This window comes from Scyliorhinus torazame, chromosome 28 (genome assembly GCF_047496885.1).
Source record: "Scyliorhinus torazame isolate Kashiwa2021f chromosome 28, sScyTor2.1, whole genome shotgun sequence".
NCBI classification, from domain to species: domain Eukaryota; kingdom Metazoa; phylum Chordata; class Chondrichthyes; order Carcharhiniformes; family Scyliorhinidae; genus Scyliorhinus; species Scyliorhinus torazame.
In genome coordinates this window covers 12,752,028-12,779,403 of record NC_092734.1, presented here as the reverse complement: position 1 = coordinate 12,779,403, position 27,376 = coordinate 12,752,028, and the positions used below count along the sequence as shown (strand labels likewise).

At 48.9% G+C, this 27,376-nt stretch overlaps 1 protein-coding gene across 4 annotated transcripts in view; it reads left to right on the top strand.

Moving 5' to 3' along the window:
- Positions 1–27,376, top strand: part of LOC140403531 (PH and SEC7 domain-containing protein 1-like) — a 213,322-nt gene that overhangs the window by 85,027 nt on the left and 100,919 nt on the right. For all 4 annotated transcript variants that reach the window (XM_072491496.1, XM_072491497.1, XM_072491498.1 and 1 more), the window contains exons 5-6: positions 14,257–14,368; positions 18,520–19,027. In XM_072491496.1, the coding sequence (XP_072347597.1) occupies positions 14,257–14,368; positions 18,520–19,027 (620 nt within the window). The remainder of the gene's footprint in view (positions 1–14,256; positions 14,369–18,519; positions 19,028–27,376) is intronic.

Here is a 27,376-nt window from a genome sequence, read left to right as displayed (position 1 = left end):
CGCCGAGGTGTTGGTTGTTGCCGGATGATTCTACAGTCTTGTGTTGCATCGCCATAGCTACGTGGAATAAGGTGGCATTGTTTCATGTCAATATTCTCTTGCCTTTGCTGTTTGCTGTTGGTGAATATTCTGGGATGCCCAAGGTGAGCTTTGTATTTTAACAAAGCGCAGATTGCTTCTGCCATTCACTCCTTGAAAATCTAATGAGAATCAGGTTTCAAAATTCATAAAAAGATTTCTTTAATAGCCACTGGGTTCATTCATCAGACCAGTCATTCAAACGCTTGCGCGGCATTGTGATAGTTCGGTCATTAATACAAAGGTAGTATTTTTCAATGCCTTGTCACATCTCAAAAGTGGAATTGGATATATTTGTGAACAGGCAAAATTTTCCCGCCTAAGGAGTAAGAGCACAGAAATGGGATTAATTGGACAGCCCGTTCAAAGAGTTGGCTCAGACATCATGGCCGAATGTCCTCCTGCTGTGCTGCATTCTAAGTGCTCCACGTACAATGAGTGTCTTTGAAATTCAGCAACTATAAACATGTACGACTTTTTGTACAGAGCAAGGCCCCGTTAAACAGCCACGAGCAGATAATTTGCTGGCTGGAGGAGGAATGTTGGCCAAGGTACTGAGCGAACCCCCCCCTGCGCTTGGAGTCAAAAGGTCGTAGAGTCATTGTTGTGCGAGGAGGCCATTTGCCCATTGAGTTCATGCCTGCTCTCTGTAGAGTGATCCAGTCAGTTGTATTACACTGCTCTATCCTCAGAGCCTTGTAAGCTTTTTTAAAGAACAAAGAACAATACAGCACAGGACCAGGCCTTTCGGCCCTCCAAGCGTCCTTTGCCAAAACCCTCAGCACTCCCTTGTGCCGTATCCCTCCATACCCATCCTATCCATGTGTTTGTCAAGATGCATTTTGAATGTCGTTAATGTATCTGCTTCCACACCCTCCCCTGGCAACGCGTTCCAGGCACTCACCGCCCCCTGCTAAAACACCTGCCTCGATCATCTTCCCTAAACTTTGCTCCATTAAACCTTAAACCTATGCCCCTGGTGACTGACCCCTCCACCCTGGGAAAGAGTGCCTGCCCGTCCACTCTATCCATGCCCCTCATAATCTTGTAGACCTCTATCAGGTCACCCCTCAACTTCCGTCTTGCTAATGAAAACAGTCTGAGTCTATTCAGCCTCTCCTCATAGCTAACACCTGCCATCTTCAAGTTGTGCCATGCGATCTTTAACAAGCTCGTTAGGCTGATTGGCCGTGTGTGGTTTTATCTGGCACATGACCCTGAAGAGGAATCGGTGAGTTAAATACACTAATCTCTGTTCATGTGGCAGAGGCTGTAGGTGAAATAAGATGCCAAGCAGTGAAACGAGAACTGCTTCTACTCAGGGGCATCTTTCACTGGTGTTTGACCAGAGTTTTTGCAGCAAGTGTCACCGAATATTTCAACTGCTGACCCTGCCTTGTGACGAAGTGGGAGGAGATTAGTCAAGCTTAGATAGGAACCATACAGCACAACGAGGCCATTCCTTCCATCTACCCTGTGTTGGCTCAGGATTTGGGGCTGGACATTGAAGACTGAATCGACTATGTACCTTGCGGTACTGTAGCCTGTTTGGTCATGAGGTACTTTTATATAACCGAATGATCCAGTGCAGTTAGCTGGACTGTCATCTATTGACCACTGGATTCCTTGCTCTCACTGTGTTGGTTTAATTATTTTAAATTCATTTACGGGATGTGGGCGTCGCTGGTTCGGCCAGCATTTATTGCCCATCCCTAGTTGCCCTTCAGAAGATGGTGGTGAGCTGCCTTCTTGAACCGCTGCAGTCCTTCAGGTGTAGGTACACCCACAATGCTTTGAGGGAGGGAGTTCGAGGATTTTGCCCCAGTGACAGTGAAGGAATGCCGATATATTTCCAAGTCAGGGTGGTGAGTGACTTGGAGGGGAACCTCCAGTTGGTGGGGTTCCCAGGTATCTGCTGCTCTTGTCCTTCTAGATGGTAGTGGTCGTGGGGTTGGAAGGTGTTGCCTCAGGAGCCTTGGTGAGTTACTGCAGTGCATCTTGTAGATGGTACACACGGCTGTCATTGTTCGTCAGTGGTGAAGGGAGTGAATGTTTGTGGAAGGGGGAGCAATCAAGCGGGGCTGCTTTGTCCTGGATGGTGTCAAGCTTCTTGAGTGTTGTTGGAGCTTCACTCATCCAGGCAAGTAGAGAGTATTCCATTTCACTCCTGACTTGTGCCTTGAAGATGGTGGACAGGCTTTTGAGGGAAGCGGGGGCAGGCGGGGGGGGTTCAGGAGATGAGTTACTTGCCGGTTCAGGAGATGAGTTACTTGCCTAGCCTTTGACGTGCCCTGGTAGCCACAGTATTAATGTGGCTTGTCCAGTTCAGTTTCTGATCAATGTAACCCCCAGGATGTTGACTGTGGGGGATTCAGCGATGGTAATGCCATTGAAGGTCGTTTTGACTCTCCTTATTTTCAGCGCCGTCACCAGCCTTGTAAGCACATTGTGCTGGTTCATGAAGCGCTGAGGTCCTTTTCCAGCTTGCAGCAACCCCGCTCTCCCGTCAGTGGCTTGTCGCCCCCCCCTCGCAGGCCCACTTATATTCAATTCCATAGAATAGACAGCATATGTATGACCCATTCAGCCCATCTGGTCTGTACTCATGTTAGTGTACATGTGTGCTCCATGTTAGTCTCTTTTCATTCCATCTACCAGCCTTTAACTCAGCCTTTCAGCATGTCCTCTGGTTTCCTTTTGAAAGTGTCTAAGTTTATTACTGTGAGCACTTGGTACTGAGTTCCACATTACCACTTACTGAGTGAAGACAGTTCTTCTCATTTCCTTATTGGATTTATTGGTAACCATGTTATATTTAAACCCTCTTCCTGTTGGATTCTCCTACAAGGGGGAATTCTTTCTCCACATTGACCCTGTCCAATTCATTCATAATTTTAAAGATCTCTATCAGCTCTTCTCTAATGCATGGCTTTTCTGAACATAGGATCCCTACAGTGCAGAAGGGGGCCATTCAGCCCATTCTAGTCTGCAGCGACCCTCTGAAAGAGTGCCTTGCCTAGGCCCACTCCCTCACCCTATCCCCATAACCCCACCTAACCTGCACATCTTTGGACCGTGGGAGCAACCCAGAGCACCCGGAGGAAACCCACGCAGACACGGGGAGAAAGTACCCCCAACCTGTTTAGTCTTTCCCAATGGCCTGCTATCACTTTTCCCCCGGAGCTGCTATGGTCCCTTATATCCATCTGGAGACCAGAACTGTTCCTCATATTCTCAGTGCGGCCTGATCAAGTTACTTCGAAGACAGATTGACTTTGGCATATCATTCTCAGCAGCTAAAGCTTCCAGTTATAAAGCAGCAGAGTGAATTATCCACTGCCTTCGGTCTCTTGTAGACTGTTGGGTTAGGCCCAGTCAGTCTTCAGCACCCATACAGGAGACTCCCCGATGTCAGACTGGACTTGCAGGAGGACCAGAGGCAGCAAGTGGTCAATAAACACGGGAGAGCAAGGCACCAACTTCACTGCCTGAAACCATGTGCATAAAGGATATGAGATCTGCAGAGATGGCCAGACTATTAGGCTGGCACCAGCCCAACCTGTTAGCTGTAATTGAGGTCTGCAGGGACAAGTAGACTATTGACTGGATCTTGTCCAACTCAATTATCGGGCTATTAATGAGACTGAACTGAAGATGCAGTTGTGGATTGTAGATTGTTGTATATGTGAGGGTGCGTACAGGGTGAACAGAGGTGGTTCTCACTCACCCAGATGATAGAGACCGGGGGCACCAAGGAGATGGATCTTGCTGAGAGTTGCTTGGTCTGCTGCTGTTCTCTGCTCAATGCCCAATACAGGAGAAAGTTGTTGGAATGCCCAGCTGACACACTGGGTGGGCATCATTGATGGTGCCCCGTCATCAAATGGACCGTGATAATTGTCCTGGGAACAGATTTGAGACAATGAGCAGCGACTGAATACATTCACTGCTGGGAATGTTTAGCCCAGTTAGAAATGGATTATTCCTGCCCTGCCCATCAGCATCTCTATTCAGTTTCCCCTGGGATTTGTTCTTCGGAGTTCTTACCTCCAAAGCAGGGAAGTAGGACAAATCAGAAAGATTTGTCCTACTTCCTCCTTCTGCACTGTATGTTCTATGTTCTATGTATTTTTCAAAGAACAGGCAAGGGCTCAATGCACCGAATGGACCTCTTCTGTATTCTAAGATTCAATGATTTGATGGTTTTTAAATCTGGCAATGAGAGAAGGACCAGCAAACCATGACACCAGGCCAAGGAGACAATATAAAGAAAGGCCTTGCATTTATATGGCACCTATCAAGTCTTTAGTATTTACCAGCTAATGAAGTTTCATGTGATTATAATAATATTATACCTTGGACTTATTTACTGTAAAGACAGAGGCACCAATCTTTCATCAGGGATTGGGTAAACATGTTGTGGGTTTATTCATTAAGACTAGGCTGATCAGAACATTTATACAAGTGTAGAAAGCTTGAACCCATCAGAGCTGTGTGCATGTGCTGTGCACAAAGGTAAAGTGAAACTAAGACTGGATCACATGACACACTTCCCTTCTAATGATGTTATGCTGATATTCCTTAAAGACATATTGCGACAAGTACTTTTGTAGTGTAGTCGCTGTCGTATTTTCAGAAAGCACAGCAGCCAATGAGGTAAGGAAAATAGTTTTAGTGATGTTGGTTGAGGGATAAACATTGATCAGTTAATTTGGAGAGGTCACTGGCAGCTCTTTCAAATAATCTGAGGGAGACTTTTATATCCACAGGGAGCTTCTGAGTTCAATGTTTCATCCAAAAGATGGCTCCTCCGCAATGCGTCCCTCCCTCAATTGAGGGAGATTAGCAAGATTAATGGCCTAAATCTTTCGAATGGGACTTGAACCCATGAATTGGTGACAAGTATCTGTGTTTTGTTTATCTATGGGTCTATGTAAATGCATTGGCTACTTTTATCTTGCCCAGACCTTCCTGGAATACCTCTGGATGCTTTCCAAGGATATCAAAGGTTTCCCGTGCCCATCCAGAATGTCTGCTGCCAATCGAAGCAGCATATTCGCAGCCAATCATGAACCAACATGTTGGGTCCCGGAACGTTCACCACTATCAAAGGCAGCCTGACTTGTTGCCCGAGGGTCACTGGGGTCACGATGGTTCCAATGATGCGCGATGATTCCCCAAAATATGTCGCCAACCTGGCCTTGGTGTCGTGCAGGTTCAATGGCAGGATTCCTGTGCTGTTTTTAAAAATTCATTTACGGGATGTGGGTGTCACTCGTTACACCAACGTTTACTGCCCATCTCTAGTTGCCCTTGGAAGGTGGTGGTGAGTTGCCTTCTTGAAGTGCTGCAGTCCCTGAGGTGTAGGTACACCCACTGTGCTGTTAGCAAGGCAGTTCTATGATGTTGACCCAGCGACAGTGAAGGAACGGTGATATATTTCCAAGTCAGGGTGGTGAGTGACTTGGAGGTGAACCTCCAGGTGGTGGGGTTCCCAGGTATCTTTTGCCCTTGTCCTTCTAGATGGTAGTGGTTGTGGGTTTGGAAGGTGCTGTCTAATGAACCTTGGTGAGTTACTGCAGTGCATCTTGTAGATGGTACACACGGCTGCCACTGTTCGTCGGTGGTGGAGGGAGTGAATGTTTGTGAAAGGGGGAGAAATCAAGCGGGGCTGCTTTGTCCTGGATGGTGTCGAGCTTCTTGAGTGTTGTTGGAGCTGCGCTCATCCAGGCAATTGGAGAGTATTCCATCACACTCCTGACTTGTGCCCTGTAGAGAGTGGACAGGCTTTTGACCTGCTCTGGTAGCCACAGTTTGTATATGGCTAGTCCAATTCAGTTTCTGATCAATGGTAACCCCCAGGATGTTGATAGTGGGGGATTCAGTGATGTTAGTGTCATTGAATGTCAAGGGGCGATGGTTAGATCCTCTTTTGTAGCAGATGGGCATTGCCTGGCACTTATGTGGCATGACTGTAACTTGCCACTCGTCAGCCAAGCCTGGATATTGTGGACATTTGGACATGGACTGATTATCTGAGGAGTATATATTGGGGTATATATTGGGATACACATTAGGATGTGTATATTGGGGTATATATTGGGATATATATTGGGATGTACATTGAGGTATATATTGGGATGTACATTGGGGTATATATTGGGATATACATTGGGATATATATTGGGATGTACATTGAGGTATATATTGGGATGTACATTGAGGTATATATTGGGATACGCATTGGAGTATATATTGGGATACACATTGGGGTATATATTGGGATACACATTGGGGTATATATTGGGATGTACATTGGGGTATATATTGGGGTGTACATTGGGGTATATATTGGGATATACATTGGGATATATATTGGGATGTACATTGAGGTATATATTGGGATGTACATTGAGGTATATATTGGGATACGCATTGGGGTATATATTGGGATACACATTGGGGTATATCTTGGGATAGGCATTGGGGTATACATTCTGATGTACATTTGGGATATATTGGGATACACATTGGGCTATTAATTGGGATATACATTTGGGTATATATTGGGATATACAATGGGGTATATATTGGGATATACATTGCCTATATATTGGGATATACATTGAGTATATATTGGGGTATATATTGGGAAATACATTGGGGTATACATTAGGATGTACATTTGGGGATATATTGGGATACACATTGGGGTATATACAAAGAACAAACAAAGAACAAAGAAATGTACAGCACAGGAACAGGCCCTTCGGCCCTCCAAGCCCGTGCCGACCATACTGCCCGACTAAACTACAATCTTCTACACTTCCTGTGTCCGTATCCTTCTATTCCCATCCTATTCATATATTTGTCAAGATGCCCCTTAAATGTCCCTATCGTCCCTGCTTCCACTACCTCCTCCGGTAGTGAGTTCCAGGCACCCACTACCCTCTGCGTAAAAAACTTGCCTCGTACATCTACTCTAAACCTTGCCCCTCTCACCTTAAACCTATGCCCCCTAGTAATTGACTATATTGGGATACACATTGTGGTATATATTGGGAAATACATTGGGGAATACATTAGGATGTACATTTGGGGATATATTGGGATACACATTGGGGTATATATTGGGATACACATTGGGGTATATATTGGGGTATATATTGGGATACACATTGTGGTATATATTGGGAAATACATTGGGGTATACATTAGGATGTACATTTGGGGATATATTGGGATACACATTGGGGTATATATTGGGATACACATTGGGGTATATATTGGGATACACATTGGGGTATATATTGCGAAATACATTGGGGTATACATTAGGATGTACATTTAGGGATATATTAGGATGTACATTTGGGGATATATTAGGATACACATTGGGATATATATTGGGATACACATTGGGATATATATTGGGATATATTGAAACAAATCAATCGGTCCGCTGGAATGCATATGAAATTTGGAACAGAAAAAACAAATTCAATTTCAGAATGCAGTATGGTGGGTTTGTGAATTTATTTGGGGAGGCTTTTGGGAGAATTTCAGCCCTGTTTATAAATTTACGAACAGTATTTCTGTCGGACATCCACTGAAGTTGTGGAGGGGAGAAACACCCAGGAAATTCAGTGTTAGCGGTGTTGTCACCAGTACATAGAGCACTGTGTGCGAGGGGCTGCTGTAGCAGTACACTGCGTGCACACTGACTATCGGCACTTTAGTGCTACAGAGTTCCCCGGGATCTCACAAGACTTGTTTAGAGGGGTGTTAAGAGCCGGAAACAAAGCACTTGCATCTATATGGCGCCTTTGTTGCAACGCAGTTACTTTCGCAATGGAGGAATCGCAGCGGCCAGTATATAGTGACGTTGTTTGTGGGTTAAGTATTGACCAGGAGGCCCCGAACTGGGACGATGCGGGTTTTATGTGGCGCATGTTGGGTCGGATCCCAGATATGGAAGTGGAGGGCCTGATAATGGGGGGAGACTTTAACACGGTGCTGGATCTGGCACTGAATCGCTCCAGGTCTCGGACGGGTAGGAAGCCGGCGGCGGCTAAGGTGCTGAGTGGGTTTATGGACCAGATGGGAGGGGTGGACCTTTGGAGATTTGCAAGGCCGGGGGTTAGGGAATTTTCATTCTTCTCACACGTCCATAAGGCTTATTCCTGGATCGACTTTTTTATTTTGAACAGGGCGCTGATAGCGAGAGTAGAGGATACTGAGTACTCGGCGATAGCCATTTCGGATCACGCCCCGCATTGGGTGGACTTAGAGCTGGGGGAGGAGAGGGACCAGCGCCCGTTGTGGCGTTTGGAGGTGGGGCTGCTGGCGGACGAGGAGGTGAGTGAGCGGGTCCGAGGAAACCTAGAGAGGTACCTGGAGGCCAACGATAAAGGGGCGGTCCGAGTGGGGATGGTATGGGAGGCGCTGAAGGCAGTGGTTAGGGGAGAGCTGATCTCCATTAGGGCCCACAAGGAGAGGAGGGAGCAGAGGGAGAAGGAGAGGCTGGTGGGGGAGATGGTGAGGGTAGACAGGAGGTATGCGGAGGTGCCTGGGGAAGGACTGTTGAGGAAGAGGTGTAGACTCCAGGCCGAATTCGACCTGGTGACCACCAGGAAGGCGGAGGCGCAGTGGAGGAAGGCCCAGGGGGCGATTTATGAGTTTGGGGAAAAGGCAAGCCGGATGCTGGCGCATCAGCTCCGGAGGCGGGACACAGCTAGGGAGATCGGGGGAGTTAAGGACAGGGGAGGGAGTGTGGTGCGGAGTGGGGTTGGCATCAATGGGGTCTTCAGGGACTTTTATGAGGAATTGTATCGGTCTGAGCCCCCACTGGAGGAGGGAGGGATGGGCCACTTTCTGGACCAGTTGAGGTTTCCGAAGGTGGAGGAGGGACTGGTGGCGGGATTGGGGGCCCCAATTGGGCTGGAGGAGCTGACCAAAGGGATAGGGAGCATGCAGGCGGGGAAGGCACCGGGGCCGGACGGTTTCCCTGTCGAATTTTATAAAAAATATATGGACCTGTTGGGCCTGTTGCTAGTTAGGACCATTAATGAGGCAAGGGGGGGTTGGGGGGGCTTTGCTTCCGACGATGTCCCGGGCACTGATCTCCTTGATCCTGAAGCGGGACAAGGATCCCCTGCAGTGTGGGTCTTGCAGGTCAATTTTGTTGCTAAACGTAGATGCCAAGGTGCTGGCGAAGGTCTTAGCCACGAGGATTGAGGATTGTGTGCCGCAGGTCATCCACGAAGACCAGACGGGGTTCGTGAAGGGGAGGCAGTTGAACGCGAATGTGCAGAGGCTTCTGAACGTTATTATGATGCCGGCGAGGGAGGGGAGGCGGTGATAGTGGTGGCGATGGACGCTGAGAAAACCTTAGACGCTGAGAAAGCCTTTGATAGGGTAGAGTGGGGGTACCTGTGGGAGGTGCTGAAGAGGTTCGGGTTTGGGGAGGGGTTTGTCAGGTGGGTCAGGCTGCTGCATGAGGTCCCGATGGAGAGTGTGGCCACGAACAGGAGGAGGTCTGAGTACTTTCGGTTGCACCGAGGGACGAGGCAGGGGTGTCCCCTGTCCCCCCTGCTCTTCGCACTGGCGATTGAACCCCTGGCTATGGCACTGAGGGAGTCGATGAACTGGAGGGGGTTGGTGCGGGGTGGGGAGGAGCATAGGGTGTCGCTCTATGCGGGCGACTTGCTGCTATATGTGGCGGACCCGGTGGGGGGAATGCCGGAGGTAATGAGGATCCTCAGGGAGTTCGGGGATTTCTCAGGGTACAAGCTCAACATGGGGAAGAGCGAGCTGTTCGTGGTCCACCCAGGGGACCAGGAGAGGGGGATTGGCGAGCTCCCACTAAAAAGGGCGGAGAGGAGCTTCAGGTACTTGGGGGTCCAGGTGGCCAAGAGCTGGGGGGCCCTGCACAGGCTTAATTTCACAAGGCTGGTGGAGCAAATGGAGGAGGAGTTCAAGAGGTGGGACGCGTTGCCGCTGTCCTTGGCGGGTAGGGTGCAGTCAGTCAAAATGACGGTGCTCCCAAGGTTTTTGTTCCTGTTCCAGTGCCACCCCGTGTTTATCACGAAGGCCTTTTTTAGGCGGGTCAACAGGAGTATAATGGGGTTTGTGTGGGCGCGAGGGACTCAGAGGGTGAGAAGGGTGTTCCTGGAGCGAAGTAGAGATAGGGGGGGGGGCTGGTGCTACCCAACCTCTGCAGGTACTACTGGGCCGCCAATGCGACGATGGTGCGCAAGTGGGTGATGGAGGAGGAGGGGGCTGCATGGAAGAGGCTGGAGACGGCGTCCTGTGTGGGTACGAGTCTGGGGGCGCTGGCAACGGCGCCGCTGCCGCTCCCTCCAATGAGGTATACCACAAGCCTGGTGGTGGCGGCTACCCTCAAAATCTGGGGGCAGTGGAGGCGGCATAGGGGGGAAGTTGGGGCCTCGGTGTGGACCCCAATACGGGGGAACCACCGGTTCGTCCCAGGGAGGACAGATGGAGGGTTTTCAGGGTGGCACAGGGCAGGGATACGAAGGTTGGGAGACCTGTTTGTGGACAGGAAGTTCGCGAGCCTGGGTGAGCTGGAGGAGAAGTACGGGCTTTCCCCGGGGAACACCTTTAGGTATCTACAGGTAAGGGCATTTGCCAGGCGGCAGGTGGTGGAATTCCCGCGGCTGCTGCCACGCACAGTACAGGACAGGGTGCTCTCGGGAGGGGGTGGGCGGGAGTGGGGAAGATCTCGGAAACTTACCAGGTGATGCAGCAAGAGGAGGAGGCCTTGGTGTGGAGGTGAAAGGTAAGTGGGAGGAGGAGTTGGGAGAGGAAATCGAGGAAGGGACGCGGGCAGATGCCCGAGGGAGGGTGAACTCTTCCTCTTCGTGCGCGAGGCTCAGCCTCATACAGTTTAAGGTGCTGCACAGGGCACACATGACCGGGACAAGGATGAGCTGGTTTTTTGGGGGCGAGGACAGGTGTGTTAGGTGCTCAGGGAGCCCAGCAAACCACACCCATATGTTCTGGGCATGCCCAGCGCTGGAGGAATTTTGGAAGGGCGTAGCGAGGACAGTGTCGAGGGTGGTAGGATCCAGGGTCAAACCGGGCTGGGGGCTTGCAATATTTGGGGTGGCAGAGGAGCCGGGAGTGCAGGAGGCGAAAGAGGCCGGTATTCTGGCCTTTGTGTCCCTTGTAGCCCGGCGGAGGATTCTACTTCAGTGGAAGGACGCGAGGCCCCCAAGCGTGGAATCCTGGATCAACGATATGGCAGGGTTTATTAAGTTGGAGAGGGTGAAATTCGCCTTGAGAGGGTCGGTACAAGGGCTCTTCAGGTGGTGGCTGGCAGAATGGTAGATATTGGTCAATGGCAGCAGCAACTCGGGAGGGGGGGGGGGGGTTACTTTATTTATGTTTATTTACACTGGGGGATCTGAGGGGGTGTATATCTTTGCTATGTTGGCTCTGTGTTAAGTTGGGGTGTTAATTTATTATTTTCGGACAGGGGGAGGGGCGTATGGGGGGTTGTTTTTTTGACTGTGTTTAGTATTTAACCCTGTTGGGTTCCTTTTTCATTTTGTTATTGATATTCTGTGAAAACCTCAATAAAAATTATTTTTTTTTAAAAAAGTATTGACCAGGAGAAACGTAAAGCTTTCATCATTTCCAGCTCTCGGATGTTTAGCACAGGCTTGCAATAAGATTACGGTCAAATTTATTGTGAATCTTTGACATATTTGATGGCATAACACTCACCCCTGATGTTTGTACAGTTTGCAAACATTGTTCAGCATTGTCGGTGTGTTTTGAAAACATTCGCCGCCCAGGCTTTCATCAATCTGCTCCGCAAGTTGGAGTGGTTGGTTTGGACGGTGTAAGAGCGTCTGTCAGTGCTCATGAGCGATTGCAAGTGGGCGCTGACAAAGTGTTGCCTAACCTTGTCGGTAAAGTTGAGGCCCACAAAAAAAAAAAGGAAAATGGTTACAAAGTTGGCTGAGTGCCAGGAAACTAGTGGTAAAGGGTTGTTTTTGTTTGGACTGTGCAGTGGCGTACCCCAATATTAGTACCCCAATCACTGCTTTTCTTATTGTAGGTGACTTGAGTTTGGGTGGACAGGGCACAATTTCAACATTTGCAGATGACACAAAACTTTGCAAGTGTTGTGGCATGTGGGGAAGGTACTGAAACTTCAAACCGAGTCAGACAGGCTGGTGAAATGGGTAGACAATTGGCCGACGGAAATGAACACAGAGGAGTGTATAAAGTGATACATTTTGGTAGGAAGCATGAGGCGAGGCAAGATAAAATAAAGGATACAGTTCTTAAAAGGGGTGCAGGAACAGACATACCTGGGGATGGGATGTGCACATATTATTGAAGCTAGCAATACAGATTTAGAAAGTGGCTCAGAAGACAGACGGGGCCATGGGCTTAATAATTAGAGGCATTGAGCACAAACGCTCTGATGAAGCTTTTATAAAACTCTGGTTCAGCCCCAACTGGAGCTCAATTCAACTCTGGGCACCGCACCTTTGGAAGGATGTGAAGTCTTTAGAAACAATGCAGAGAAGATTCATGCGGATGTTTCCAAGGATGAGAAACTTTGGTCACATTGGGCGCAATTTTCCCAAAAGGGAACAAAGGCGAGTGCTTTTAGCCGCGTGTTTCCCGGCACTCGCAGTGCCGAGAACTACACGGCTATTTAACGTGACTCGCGTTGAATATGGGGCTTGAATGGGGGATGCATGGCTGAGGCCGTACATGGCCCCGTTCCGTTCAGTGGGGGAGCTCCGCTCGCCGGAACTCCTCATTGTAGGGAGAGATCAGGACGCCATTTAAGAATGTTTTCCCGATCTCTGAGGCCCCCCGAAACAATCCCCCCCCCCCCCCCCAATCTGAACGCAATATGGGAGGATCCCATGGCCTATACCCCCACATCCATGCCGGGCAACCCCCAGCCAATCACACGCATGCAAAAAATGCCAGCTTGGCAGTGTCAACCTGGCAGTGCCCATGCCAGCTGACAGTGCCACCTGGGCACTTTCGTGGTGCCAGGCTGGCACTGCCTGGGTTCCCAGGTGGCACCAGTAGTGCCTGGGCACCACCCTGCCCAAAGGGCATGCACCTGGAGGCCTCCGATCCACTGGGAGACCCCCACCTGTGCCATTCCATCTAGTCCCTATTTATGAGGACCAGTGCTGAATGGTGCTCGCCCGTGGTCCCCGAGGCGAAGGGGATGAATCCCAAAGTCTCAGGTACGTCGGGAATCTACACATTAGAGTAAGGCTTCCTGTTCGCTCTAATATGTTGATTTGCCAAAAAGTGATCCCATCTATTGTGGGCGCATTAACATCGCAGCGACTCGCGAGATTGCGTTGAGTCCTGCGAGGCATGGCGAGCTGGGTAGCTCCCGGGAGTGGGGTCTCCCGGCTTTCACCGGCCACGCTGTGCCGCAGAGAGCTGCTTTTCAGGTCGCGCCCATTATCTCCTCTCATGGCTCATGTCAGGTTTTTTTGTGGGCATGGCCATGTTGCTGTAAAGTGCCTTGGGAGGTTTTACAGGTTGAAAATCCCTTACCTGAAATGTTTGGGACCGAGTGTGCATCGGATTTCGGAATTTTTGGATTTCGGAATATACTGCGTAGGTGAAGCGCACACTGGGGGCTGCGCTTCTGTGGTGCGCGTTGGGAACTGTGCATGCGCAGAATGTTGGGGACTGCGCACATGCGAAATGCCGGGAACTGCGCATGTGCGGCGTGCTCAAAAAAGTGCGTATTGTGGAATTTTTAGATTTTCGGAATTTTGGATAAGGGGTGCTCAACCTGTAGTACGTTAAAATTGCCAGCACAATCCAAATTGTTGTTACTGACTATGAATATCGGGCAGTTGAAATTCCCAGGTTTGGAACTGTTCCTGTTGGTTTACGACATGAACCCACTGTGTGCATTAGTTTTCCAAGATCAGCCGGACACAAAATTAGAAGCTGAAGTTGAAGCACCCATGTATACGTATGGTTCCATGAGGGACCATTGATTCCCATGGTGACCCCTGGGGCCCCGGCGCCACCCATGGAACTTTAAGAAGGGTTTTGGTTCAAAAGCTGCAATCAGCTATGGTTTTTCAGACAGCACGCTGGGTCTCACTGAATGATGAATATACGGCTTTCTATCATTTTGTTTTGAAGGTTGACTCGTGCGTACTGGTTGGGGAATATTCTGAACGGGCTCAGCGGATTGCAAAAGCCAGACGGGAATTCTTTTATGGAACAACGGAAGCGCAGATCCCAGAAGATAAAGGTAAACTTCAAAACCCAAATTTGCCACTGGGCTGTAAAGGGTCACATTGAAGTAACATAAGATCAGGAGTAAACTTTTATTGCATTACTTTCTGCTCCATGTATTAGGCTACCAGGCCGGGTGCGGTTCAGTGGCGCAGTGGTTAGCACTGCTGCCGCACGGCACCAAGGATCCGGGTTCGTTCCCAGCCCCGGGTCACTGTCGGTGTGGAGTTCGCACACTCTCACCCCACAACCCAAAAGATGTCCAGGGTTGGTGGATTGACTACGCTGAAATTGCCTTTTAATTGGAAAAAAATAATTGGGTACTCTAATTTTTAAAAAAGGATAACGGATCAGATCCCAACTTTGTTAGAATACTGGATGAAAAATACAAACAATTTTCAATTTGTAAAACTGAGGAAAGAATACTTCACCTCAGAAGTAATGACTCTGAACAATAGATGCCCTTTATGTTAAAACAAACTTTAATTTAGACACAGAATTAACCACATGAACATCGAAGAAATAGCTTTACAATTAACAGTTAAACAGTTTTTAAATAAAAGGAAATACTTTAAGTTACTGTCTACACCTGCCACTAAATTCCAACAAAGCAGCCCAATACTGTTCAAATGTCACTTATAAATAAAGTTCACAATCGGGTTTCTTGCTTACCTGGGCAGACCTTTGCAGAGCGAGACCTTTTCAGAAACAACATGAAAAACCTTCTGCCTTGTCAGACTTGAATCCTATGGCAAAGTGCTGTTCAACTTAACATTTTCTAGCAGACTGTAAAACTACAGATGGACCTGGCTCCTCCCATTAATTACATTATCTGTATCCCACTAAGTTATTCCACTACTTTCTTCGCTAGGACCAAACACCATTCCCCTTAAGTTAACTGCACCCCAGAGAATCTCCTGCAGTCAAAAGAATGTTCCATCAGCCATCTCTCTGTAAATAAGTAAATGGTTAAAATCAATCATTGCCTCATCTTTTACAACACCTTAATTACAGCTTTAGCAGGCAGAGTGCCTGTATGTATTTTGAACCAGGGCTTTAGTGCCGCAAATGCGAAATAAAATATATATCAATTTATGCATTCGTCACACATGTTAAATAAGTTTCAAACCCCCTCTGAGACACGTGTGGAGTGCAAAAACTAGCACAGACTGGGGCAAATGGCCTGCCTTAGTGCTGCATATTCTACGTAATGGTTGGATTCATAGGTCGCTGCACAAACATTCCTACCATGACTATAAACACATGAATGGCTGGTTAGTTGCTTCATTCTGTCCCGAAAGAAGCTATACAAACATGCTTGCTGGTTGGTACACTCTGCAAAGAACAAAACAAAGAACAAAGAAATGTACAGCACAGGAACAGGCACTTCGGCCCTCCAGGCCCGTGCCGACCATGCTGCCCGACTAAACTACAATCTTCTACACTTCCTGGGTCCGTATCCTTCTATTCCCATCCTATTCATATATTTGTCAAGATGCCCCTTAAATGTCCCTATCGTCCCTGCTTCCACTACCTCCTCCGGTAGCGAGTTCCAGGCACCCACTACCCTCTGCGTAAAAAACTTGCCTCGTACATCTACTCTAAACCTTGCCCCTCTCACCTTAAACCTATGCCCCCTAGTAATTGACCCCTCTACCCTGGGGAAAAGCCTCTGACTATCCACTCTGTCTATGCCCCTCATCACTTTGTATACCTCTATCAGGTCTCCCCCCAACCTCCTTCGTTCCAGTGAGAACAAACCAAGTTTATTCAATCGCTCCTCATAGCTAATGCCCTCCATACCAGGCAACATTCTGGTAAATCTCTTCTGCACCCTCTCTAAAGCCTCCACATCCTTCTGGTAGTGTGGCGACCAGAATTGAACACTATACTCCAAGTGTGGCCTAACTAAGGTTCTATACAGCTGCAACATGGCTTGCCAATTCTTATACTCAATGCCCCGGCCAATGAAGGCAAGCATGCCGTATGCCTTCTTGACTACCTTCTCCACCTGTGTTGCCCCTTTCAATGACCTGTGGACCTGTACTCCTAGATCTCTTTGCCTTTCAATACTCTTGAGGGTTCTACCAGTCACTGTATATTCCCTACCTGCATTAGACCTTCCAAAATGCATTACCTCACATTTGTCCGGATTAAACTCCATCTGCCATCTCTCCGCCCAAGTCTCCAGACAATCTAAATCCTGCTGTATCCTCCGACAGTCCTCATCGCTATCCGCAATTCCACCAACCTTTGTGTCGTCTGCAAACTTACTAATCAGACCAGTTACATTTTCCTCCAAATCATTTATATATACTACAAAGAGCAAAGGTCCCAGCACTGATCCCTGTGGAACACCACTCGTCACAGCCCTCCAATTAGAAAAGCATCCCTCCATTGCTACTCTCTGCCTTCTATGGCCTAGCCAGTTCTGTATCCACCTTGCCAGCTCACCCCTGATCCCGTGTGACTTCACCTTTTGTACGAGTCTACCATGAGGGACCTTGTCAAAGGCCTTACTGAAGTCCATATAGACAACATCTACTGCCCTACCTGCATCAATCATCTTAGTGACCTCCTCGAAAAACTCTATCAAGTTAGTGAGACACGACCTCCCCTTCACAAAACCGTGCTGCCTCTCACTAATCCGTCCATTTGCTTCCAAATGGGTGTAGATCCTGTCTCGAAGAATTCTCTCCAGTAATTTCCCTACCACTGAAGTAAGGCTCACCGGCCTGTAGTTCCCGGGATTATCCTTGCTGCCCTTCTTAAACAGAGGAACAACATTGGCTATTCTCCAGTCCTCCGGGACATCCCCTGAAGAAAGCGAGGATCCAAAGATTTCTGTCAAGGCCTCAGCAATTTCCTCTCCAGCCTCCTTCAGTATTCTGGGGTAGATCCCATCAGGCCCTGGGGACTTATCTACCTTAATATTTTTTAAGACACCCAACACCTCGTCTTTTTGGATCACAATGTGACCCAGGCTATCTACACCCCCTTCTCCAGACTCAACATCTACCAATTCCTTCTCTTCGGTGAATACTGATGCAAAGTATTCATTTAGTACCTCGCCCATTTCCTCTGGCTCCACACATAGATTCCCTTGCCTATCCTTCAGTGGGCCAACCCTTTCCCTGGCTACCCTCTTGCTTTTTATGTACGTGTAAAAAGCCTTGGGATTTTCCTTAACCCTATTTGCCAATGACTTTTCGTGACCCCTTCTAGCCCTCCTGACTCCTTGCTTAAGTTCCTTCCTACTTTCCTTATATTCCACGCAGGCTTCGTCTGTTCCCAGCCTTTTAGCACTAACAAATGCCTCCTTTTTCTTTTTGACGAGGCCTACAATATCACTCGTCATCCAAGGTTCCCGAAAATTGCCGTATTTATCTTTCTTCCTCACAGGAACATGCCGGTCCTGTATTCCTTTCAACTGCCACTTGAAAGCCTCCCACATGTCAGATGTTGATTTGCCCTCAAACATCCGCCCCCAATCTATGTTCTTCAGTTCCCGCCTAATATTGTTATAATTAGCCTTCCCCCAATTTAGCACATTCATCCTCGGACCACTCTTATCCTTGTCCACCAGTACTTTAAAACTTACTGAATTGTGGTCACTGTTACCGAAATGCTCCCCTACTGAAACATCTACCACCTGGCTGGGCTCATTCCCCAATACCAGGTCCAGTACCGCCCCTCCCCTAGTTGGATTGTCTACATATTGTTTTAAGAAGCCCTCCTGGATGCTCCTTACAAACTCCGCCCCGTCTAAGCCCCTGGCACTAAGTGAGTCCCAGTCAATATTGGGGAAGTTGAAGTCTCCCATCACCACAACCCTGTTGTTTTTACTCTTTTCCAAAATCTGTCTACCTAGCTGCTCCTCTATCTCCCGCTGGCTGTTGGGAGGCCTGTAGTAAACCCCCAACATTGTGACTGCACCATTCTTAGTCCTGATCTCTACCCATATAGCCTCACTGCCCTCTGAGGTGTCCTCTCGCAGTACAGTTATGCAAGTGCAGAGCTGTTCAATCTGGATCCAGTTCAGATGTTGTACACACCGTACAAAAGATGGGCTTTAGCTTTGGATTTGAGCTGCTGCTGCTCAACATCTTCATAACTCCTCGTGGGGGTTGGAGATCCAGCTCCTAACAATCTCTTGTGTGCTTGCAGCTGATTCTGGAATCTGGCAGACACGGGCAAATCCACATATTACTGTGATGAGTGAAGTAGCAGAGAACAAGCAGAAGGGAGTGTCTCCCAATGGGTCTCTGGAGGCACAACCACAAACGGTCAATCATGGCTCTGCCAAGGCGGCTAACGATTTGAAAGATGCACCTTTGTCAACTGGGACTTCCGCGGTTTGCAAAGCCAGGGAGCAAACTAGAACGGCCAAGTACTCGGAGACTGACCTGGACGCTGTGCCTATCAGACGCTACCAGGAGACCAACCTGGATGAAGTCATGGCACAGTACAACGCGACCAGTCCAGACAAGCATGACGGTATTCACCAGCCGGGTTTAATGGTTGCAAGTGACGTTGTTCAGGTGGACCCTCTTACTCCTTCAGGAGACATCGCGCCAGATGAGCCCACTGGGGACCACAAGGAGTGTAGCGAGGAGCAATCAAAATCCGTGGAGGATGAGGTATTCTCTGAACCGTCCTCTGCTGCTGATGAAAGGTAATCAGTTTGTATTGAGCAAGTGTTACCGTGTGTATCCCTGTTAATGTCACGTTAATTGTATTGTTCAGGGCAAACGGGTGGAGGGTATTGATTAAGTATCTTGGGCACATACAAAGAGGGAATAGGTGCTCAACAGCAGATACAGGCAGCGGGCAGTGTGTTGTCCAATCTGACTGTCTGCCCCTCTACCGCTGCTACGTTCATGGCTGGGTGGCCTTAGAGAGGGAGAACATGGAATCTACCCAGTACACTTCAGGCCTTACGTGGCCGCTGGGCACCGCAGGGGTCGGGATGCACCATCGCCCCCTGGTAATTACATTTTAATTTAAATTAGTTAGGTTTCCCAAGGTGTGCAGGTTAGATGGATTGGCGATCCTAAATTTCCTCTTGGTGTCCAAGGATGCACAGGTTAGGTGTGGCTACAGGGATAGGGTGGGGGAGAGGCCTAAGCTGGATGCTCATTCGGAGAGTCGGTGCACACTCGATGGGCTGCATGGCCTCCTTCTGCACCATAGGGATTGTATGATTCTATCATTCCTTTTGATGTTTTGTTTCAGTTATTGTGCCCAAACAAGGGATCGTCACCCCTGCTATTTATGTTTATTTAAAGAGTATAAAGAGGGACTGTTGGGGCACTGGGCTGGTGGATAGAGACAGAGGTACATGGTTGGAATGAATGATGATCTCACTTTTATGACCTCTTAATTGCACTTTTTGCAGCCACAGAGTCTGGATACCTTAACCTAGATTCTTTAATAATATTACTGCAACAGATATATGTACCTGAACTCAGGCCGTGAAAAACATTACTGCTACAGTTGTAAAATACAATCTTTATTCCAATTTCTTACATTCATCACAGTAAATAAACAAACAATCAAGAAAGAAATGTGTGTCCAGGTTCATACCTCACCATCTGGTTAGATCCAGTTATCCCATAAAGAATTAAATTGCTGCAAAGAATTCAAAGCTATTAATATCCTTCTCATTGACAGATGCAAATGGTAGTCCTTTAGCATGAGTAGATTTCCACGTTTGTAGCCTGTCATTCAATCCAGCGAGTTGGATGAAAGGGTTAATAATAATAATCTTTATTGGTGTCACAAATAGGCTTACATTAACACTGCAATGAAGTTACTGTGAAAATCCCCCAGTCGCCACACTCCAGCGCCTGTTCGGGTACATGAAGAGAGAATTCAGAACGTCCAATTCACCTAACAAGCACGTCTTTCGGGACTTGTGGGAGGAAACCGGAGCACCCGGAAGAAACCCACGCAGACACAGGGAGAATGTGCAGACTCCGCACAGTCAGTGTCCCAAGACAGGAATACGAACCCGGGTCCCTGGCGCTGTGAAGCAATAGTGCTAACCACTGTGCTACCATGCCGTTAGATACAAGATAAAGTTCTGCATGCTATGCTCCAACAACCACTCTCGGCCCCAAACCTTGAGGACCCGTCCTTCCTGAACCAATGTGACAATTTCGCTCCCTGTAACAAACAAACCTCCGGGTCTCTCACATTAACCCTGCCTTGAGCTGAGTTGGGCCAGATTGAGGCCGCTAAAGCTTGGAACGATTCTGAGCCTTGTGGATGTCCGAACGTGAGCCTGTTACAGCGAAAGGCCAATCTGCTGTTTACTTTGGGCATTGTTATGGGTCCGGGTTTACAGAACCCCAAAGTGTTTCATGGAGTTTAACCGACCCACAACTTTTAATAGATTATGGTGTGGGAAGCACACGGCATAATCTCCAGGTGTGATACAGCAGAAATGGAAAAGTGTTTTTTAAAACAAAACAATGTTTATTCTATGAACTCAAGTTAATCGTTTAAAACAAACATTGAATATCTTAACACCCGTTACTTCAAAGATAACCCCAAAAGACTGCAACACTAAATAATCCTTCAAACTGTTCCTTTAAACATCCAAAAGACTTCAAACCTTCAAAACTAGGAGCACATTAGGTTACATTCAATATATTTATAGCGCGGGATTCTCCCCTACCCGGTGGGGCGGGGGTTTCCCGCATAATGCAGTGGCGGGAACCACTCCGGCGTTGGGCCGCCCCAAAGGTGCGGAAGTCTCCGCACCTTTAGGGGCCAAGCCCACACCTTGAGGGGCTAGGCCCGCACCGGAGCAGTTTCTGCTCCACCGGCTAGCGGGAAAGGCCTTTGGCGGCACGCCAGCCGGGGCCAAAAGGTCTTCGCCGGGCGACACGGGTCCGCGCAGGCGCGGGAGCGTCAGCAGCTGCTGACGTCATCCCCGCTCATGCGCAGGGGAGGGGGTCTCTTCCGCCACCGCCATAGTGAAGACCATGGCGAAGGCGGAAGAAAGAGTGCCCCCACGGCACAGGCCCGCCCGCGGATCAGTGGGCCACGATCGCGGGTGCAGGCCATCGTGGGGGCACGTCCCGGGGCCAGATCGCCCCGCGCCCCCCCCAGGACTGTGGAGCCCACCCGCGCCGCCTTATCCCGCCATTCAAAAGGTGGTTTAATTCATGCTGGCGGGACAGATATTCCAGCAGCGGGACTTCAGCCCATCGCGGGCCGGAGAATCGGCTGGGGTGGGCCTGCCGACTGGCGCGGTGCGATTCCCGCCCCCGCTGAATCTCTGGTGGCGGAGACTTTGGGACACGGCGGGGGCGTGATTCACGCCAGCCCCCGGTGATTCTCCGACCCGGCGGTGGGTTGGAGAATCCTGCCCATAGTCTTTGGATTGCAGACATCAACACACCAGCTGTGTTTCTTCCTGCAGCTCACAGCAAAACACACAGACACTCCCAGCTGCCTTCTCAAACTGAAACTCAAGAAGCAGAAGTGAGCTCAGCTCCCCCCCACCCTCTGACATCACTTCAGTAATATGATCAGCTCCATTTCTTAAAGGTACATTGCTTAAACATCCATTTCTTAAAGGTACTCTCACATGACACCTCTCCTCAAGAAAAAAAAACCATCAACTTCAAGATGGTTCCATTTTTCACCTTTGCACCATCAATTAAGAAACGCACACAGTAAAAACACTTTACCGGTTCAAATAAAACAACACACGCAAACAGGTACAATAATATAGTCCATCTTCACTCTTTGATTTCTCCTCTTAACCTGTGACTTTGCGACCTTGTTACTACACAATCCAGAAAAATCCCAGGATATTCGTCCTTCAACACTTCAGTTGTCTGATTTTCCACTGGCTTATCAACCACAGTAGGCATCACTCCCACCTGCGATCCAGCTATATCATTACCCAACATAAACTATATTCCTGGACAAGATAGTTTCTCTATTACTCCTACTACCACTTCACCACTCTTCAGTGGAATTTCCAACCTTACCTTATATAATGGAACGCTACTGCTCTCACCCTGAATTCCACACATTACCACCTTTTCTAGCAACATTCTTCCCAAACTACATAATTCCTCATCTCTTACCATTAAAGATTGACTGGCTCCTGTATCTCTTAAAATTGTGACTTCTTTACCTTCTCCTCCTGATACACATGAATAAACTTTACCCACAAAAGTAAATTCTTTAAAGGCATCTGGCACCTTCTTATCAATTACTTCTTGAACAGGCTGCACCTCTTTCACTTCCCTTGGGCTTTCCTCTAACAAACTCCACTGTCTTATCCTGTTTTACCGCATCAGCCTTCCCAGTGCTTTTCTTCAACCACCAACACTGTGACTTTACATGGCCTGGTTTATTAGTGAAAACATTTGAAATTTTTCATTTCTTTTCCACCCTCCTGGATTTCTTTTTTAATCTGAGGTACACTCTCCTTATTATCTCCCATCAGATCACCTTTACCTTTACCACTTGAGTATTTCTCATGTCCACAGTTTCTATCCCTCACCGGCTGAAACTGATGTCGGAAACCAAGCCTTGATTTATGAACTAATTCATAATCGTCTGCCATTTCCGCTGCTAATCTCGCATTTTTACCCTCTGCTCTTCCACATGAGTTCTCACTACATCAGGAATTGAATTTTTAAACTCCTCTAAAAATTTCTCTGAGCGCTTCATACGTTTGGTCTATTTTCAAAGCCCTTATCCACCTATCAAAATTACTCTGAGCCTTTCAAACTCCATGTATGTTTGACCAAATTCTTTCCTTAAATTTCTAAACCTTTGTCTGTAAGCTTCAGGCACTAGCTCATTTGCACGTAAGATGGATTTTTTCACCTCCTCATATGTTCCAGGTACCTCCTCCGGTAGTGATGCAAACACTTCACTAGCTCTACCTACCAGCTTTGTTTGAATCAGTAACACCCACATGTCCTGTGGCCATTTCATTTGTTTAGCTACCTTCTCAAATGAAATGAAAAAGGCTTCTACCTCCTTCTCGTCAAACCTTAGCAATGCTTGGAGACATTTAAATAGATCCCCACCACGTTTTCGACTATGACGCTCTGTCTCACTATCCTCATCCAACTGTATGTTTCCCTTTGCGTCTGCCAATTAAAAAAAAAAAAATTTTATTCTCCTTTTTCACATTTCCTCCCGCATTTACACCCATCAGCAATAAACAATAATCAGCAAAATATGTCTATCCCCTTAACAACAACAACGATCCCATCCGCCCACCAACCCCTAAACATCAGCCCGAAAGTTTACATAAACAAATGACAAAAAGGAATCAGGATTACCCGTAGTCACCCTTAATCTACACAGCCCCCCCCCCCCCCCCCACTAACCCCTGCCCAACTAATGTTCGATGTTATCCAGTTCTTGAAAGTGCATAATAAATAGTGCCCATGATTTGTAGAACCCCCCCGAGCTTCCCCTCAGTTCGAACTTAACCTTCTCAAGGGTCAAGTATTCCAACAGGTCCCCCCGCCACGCCAGGGCACAGGGTGGAGAGGCTGCTCTCCATCCCAGCAGGATCCGCCTTCGGGCGATCAACGAGGCGAAGGCTATGACATCTGCCTCCGCTCCCGTTTCCAACCCTGGCTGGTCCGACACCCCGAATATGGCCTCCTGGGGACCCGGGTCCAGTTTCACACGCACCACCTTGGAAATTACCCTAAACACCTCCTTCCAGTACTCCCCTAGCTTTGGACAGGACCAAAACATATGAACGTGATTAGCGCCCCCCCCCCCCCCCCCCCCCCCCCCCCCGCAACGCTCACGCACATCCTCTATTCCTTCAAAAAAATCGGCTCATCCTCGCCCTCGTGAGGTGCGCTCTATATACCACCTTCAGCTGTATCAGCCCCAACCTCGCACATGAGGTGGAGGCATTCACTCTCCGGAGCACCTCACACCAGACCCCCTCCTCTATAACCTCTCCCAGCTCTTCCTCCCACTTTGCTTTTATCCCTTCCAGTGGTGCCTTATCCTCTTTCGAAATAGCTCCGTACACCGCTGACACTGCCCCCTTCTCCAGTCCCCTTGTTGTCACACCTCTTCCAGCAATGTGGAGGCCGGTTCCTCTGGGAAGCTCTGTATCTCCTTCCTGGCAAAATCCTGAACCTGCATGTACCTAAACACTTTTCCCTGCTCGAGCCCATACTTCGCTTCCAGCTCCCTCAATCCCGCAAACCGACCCCGAAGAAACAAATCTTTTAGTGTCTTAATCCCCCTCTCTTTCCATTTCCGAAAACGTCAATCCCACTTCCCTGGCTCAAATCTGTGGTTCCCCCGAATCGGCATTTCCCTTGACCCTGCCCCCAACCCGAAGTGTTGGCGAAACTGCCTCCAGATTTTCAATGAAGTTATTATTACCGGACTCCCTGAATATTTCCCCGGAGCTATCGGGAGCGGTGTTGTTGCAAGTGCCTTCAATCCCAACCCCCTGCACAAACTCGCCTCCATTCTGACCCACTGAGAATCCACCCCTCTGACCCAGCTCCGCACCTTCTCCACGTTCGCCGCCCAGTAGTAATACATCAGGTTCGGGAGACCCAAACCCCCTGCCTGCCTTCCCCTCTGTAGCAGCACCTTTCTCACTCTGGCCACCTTCCCTCTCCATATGAATGAGGTAATCCTTCCCTCAATCTCCCTGAAAAAAGACTTTGGCAGGAAAATCGGTAGGCATTGAAAAATAAACAGGAATCGCGGCAACACATTCATTTTAACCGCCTGTACCCGACCCGCCAGTGACAGAGGAAGGCCGTCCCACCTTGCCAGATCGGCTTTCACTCTCCCCACCAAACTAGCGATGTGGTACCTGCGAAGCCTCCCCCACTCCCGGGCAACCTGCACCCCCAGATACCTAAAATGAGTCCCTGCCCTACGGAATGGCAGCCCCCCCTCCCCTGTCCCCACCCCCGGCCGAGACACCACAAAATACTCACTCTTGTCCAGGTTCAGCTGGTACCCCGAGAAAGACCCAAATACCCGCAGTAGCTCCAATATTCCTCCTATCGACGCACTCAGTTCCGACACATACAGCAGCAAGTCGTCGGCATATAAGGACACCCTATGCTCTATCCCTCCCCGCACTATTCCTTTCCATGCTCCCGAACGTCTCAATGCGATGGCCAACGGCTCAATCGCGAGTGCAAACAGCAGGGGGGACATAGGACATCCCTGTCTCGTCCCACGGTGGAGAGAAAAGTATCTCGAACTGATATTGTTTGTGCGGACACTCGCCTTCGGTTCCTTATATAATAGCATTACCCAGTTCACAAACCTTGATCCAATCCTAAACCGCTCCAGCACTGCCATCAGGTACCCCCATTCTACCTGATCAAACGCCTTCTCGGCGTCCAATGCCACAACTACCTCTGTTTCCTTCCCTTCCGCCGGTGCCATAACAACGTTCAAAACCCTCCTAATGTTCGAAAACAGCTGCCTCCCTTTCACAAACTCCTATCCTCCCCTATCACCTTCGGAAGGCACTCCTCCAGCCTACCCGCCAGTACCTTCGCCAATACCTTTGCGTCCACATTCAGAAGTGATATGGGCCGATACGACCCACACTCCGTCGGATCCATATCTTTTTTTAGCAACAGTAAAATCGATGCCTGCCCCAAGGTTTGCGGCAACACCCCCTTCCCTATCGCCTCCTCAAACATCCCCACCATCAGGGGTGCCAATCTGTCCTTGAATTTTTATAATATTCCACCGGAAACCCATCCGGCCCTGCCACCTTCCCCGACTGCATCCTCCCAATCGCATCCTTTATCTCCTGCTCCACTATTGCTCCTTCTAATGTAGCCCTGTGCACCTCCCCTAGCCTCGGGTACTCCAACCCATCTAGAAATTCCTGCATCTCACGGTTTCCCCCGAGTGGCTCTGACTTGTACAACTTCTCATAAAACTCCTCAAAAACCTAGTTAATCAGCACTGGAGCCACCACCAACTTCTCTGCCCTATCCCTCACCTGAAGAATTTCCCTTGCCGCTGCCTCCCTCCGGAGCTGACCTGCTAACATATCTCCATGTTCATAAACTGCACCCCTTGCTCGTCTCAGTTGGCGCACCGCCTTCCTGGTGGACAGTCGGTCGAAGCTCGCCTGTAGTTCCTTCCTCTTTTCCAGCTTCGCCGGGTCCCCATCCTCTGCATACTTCCTCTCTACCTCCAACATCTCATCTATTACCCTCTGCCGCTCCAACCTCTCCTCTTTGTCCACCCTGGCCCTAAACAAAATTACCTCACCCCTCACCACCGCCTTTAGAGCCTCCCAGACGACTGCCTGCGACCCCTCACCCGTACAATTGAAACCGACATATTCCTTAATAACCTTTTCAATTTTCTCACAGAACACTTGGTTCCCCAAAAGCCCCACATCCAGTTTCCACCCCGGTCTATGGGCTACCCACTTCTCCAGCACCATATCCACCCAATGTGGAGCGTGATCTGACACTGCAATTGCAGAGTATTCCGACCCCTTGACTCCAGCCAGCAAAGCCTTCCCCACCACAAAAAAGTCCATCCGCGAGTATACCTTATGGACCGCTGAGAAAAACGAGTACTCCCGTTCCCTTGGGTGCAGGAACCTCCAAGGGTCCACCCCTCCCATTTCCACCATTAGCCCAGCCAGCGCCTTCGCCGCCCCTGATGGGACCAACGAGCGTGGCCGTGATCTGTCCAACCTTGGCTCCTGCACCAAGTTCCAGTCCCCCCCCCCCCCACAATCAGCTCATGCGTGTCCAAGTCGGGAATAGCCCCAAACACCTTCCTCGCAAATCCCACATCGTCCCAATTGGGACAGTATACACTTAACAGCGCCACTAATCTCCCCTCCAGTGCTCCTGCTACAATCACATATCTACCCCCCTGATCTGCCACCACGTTCTCCATCTGGAAGCGTACCCGTTTGCTGACCAACACCGCTACCCCTCGAGCCCTTCCATCAAATCCGGAGTGAAACACTTGGCTAACCCAGCCCTTTTTAAGTCTC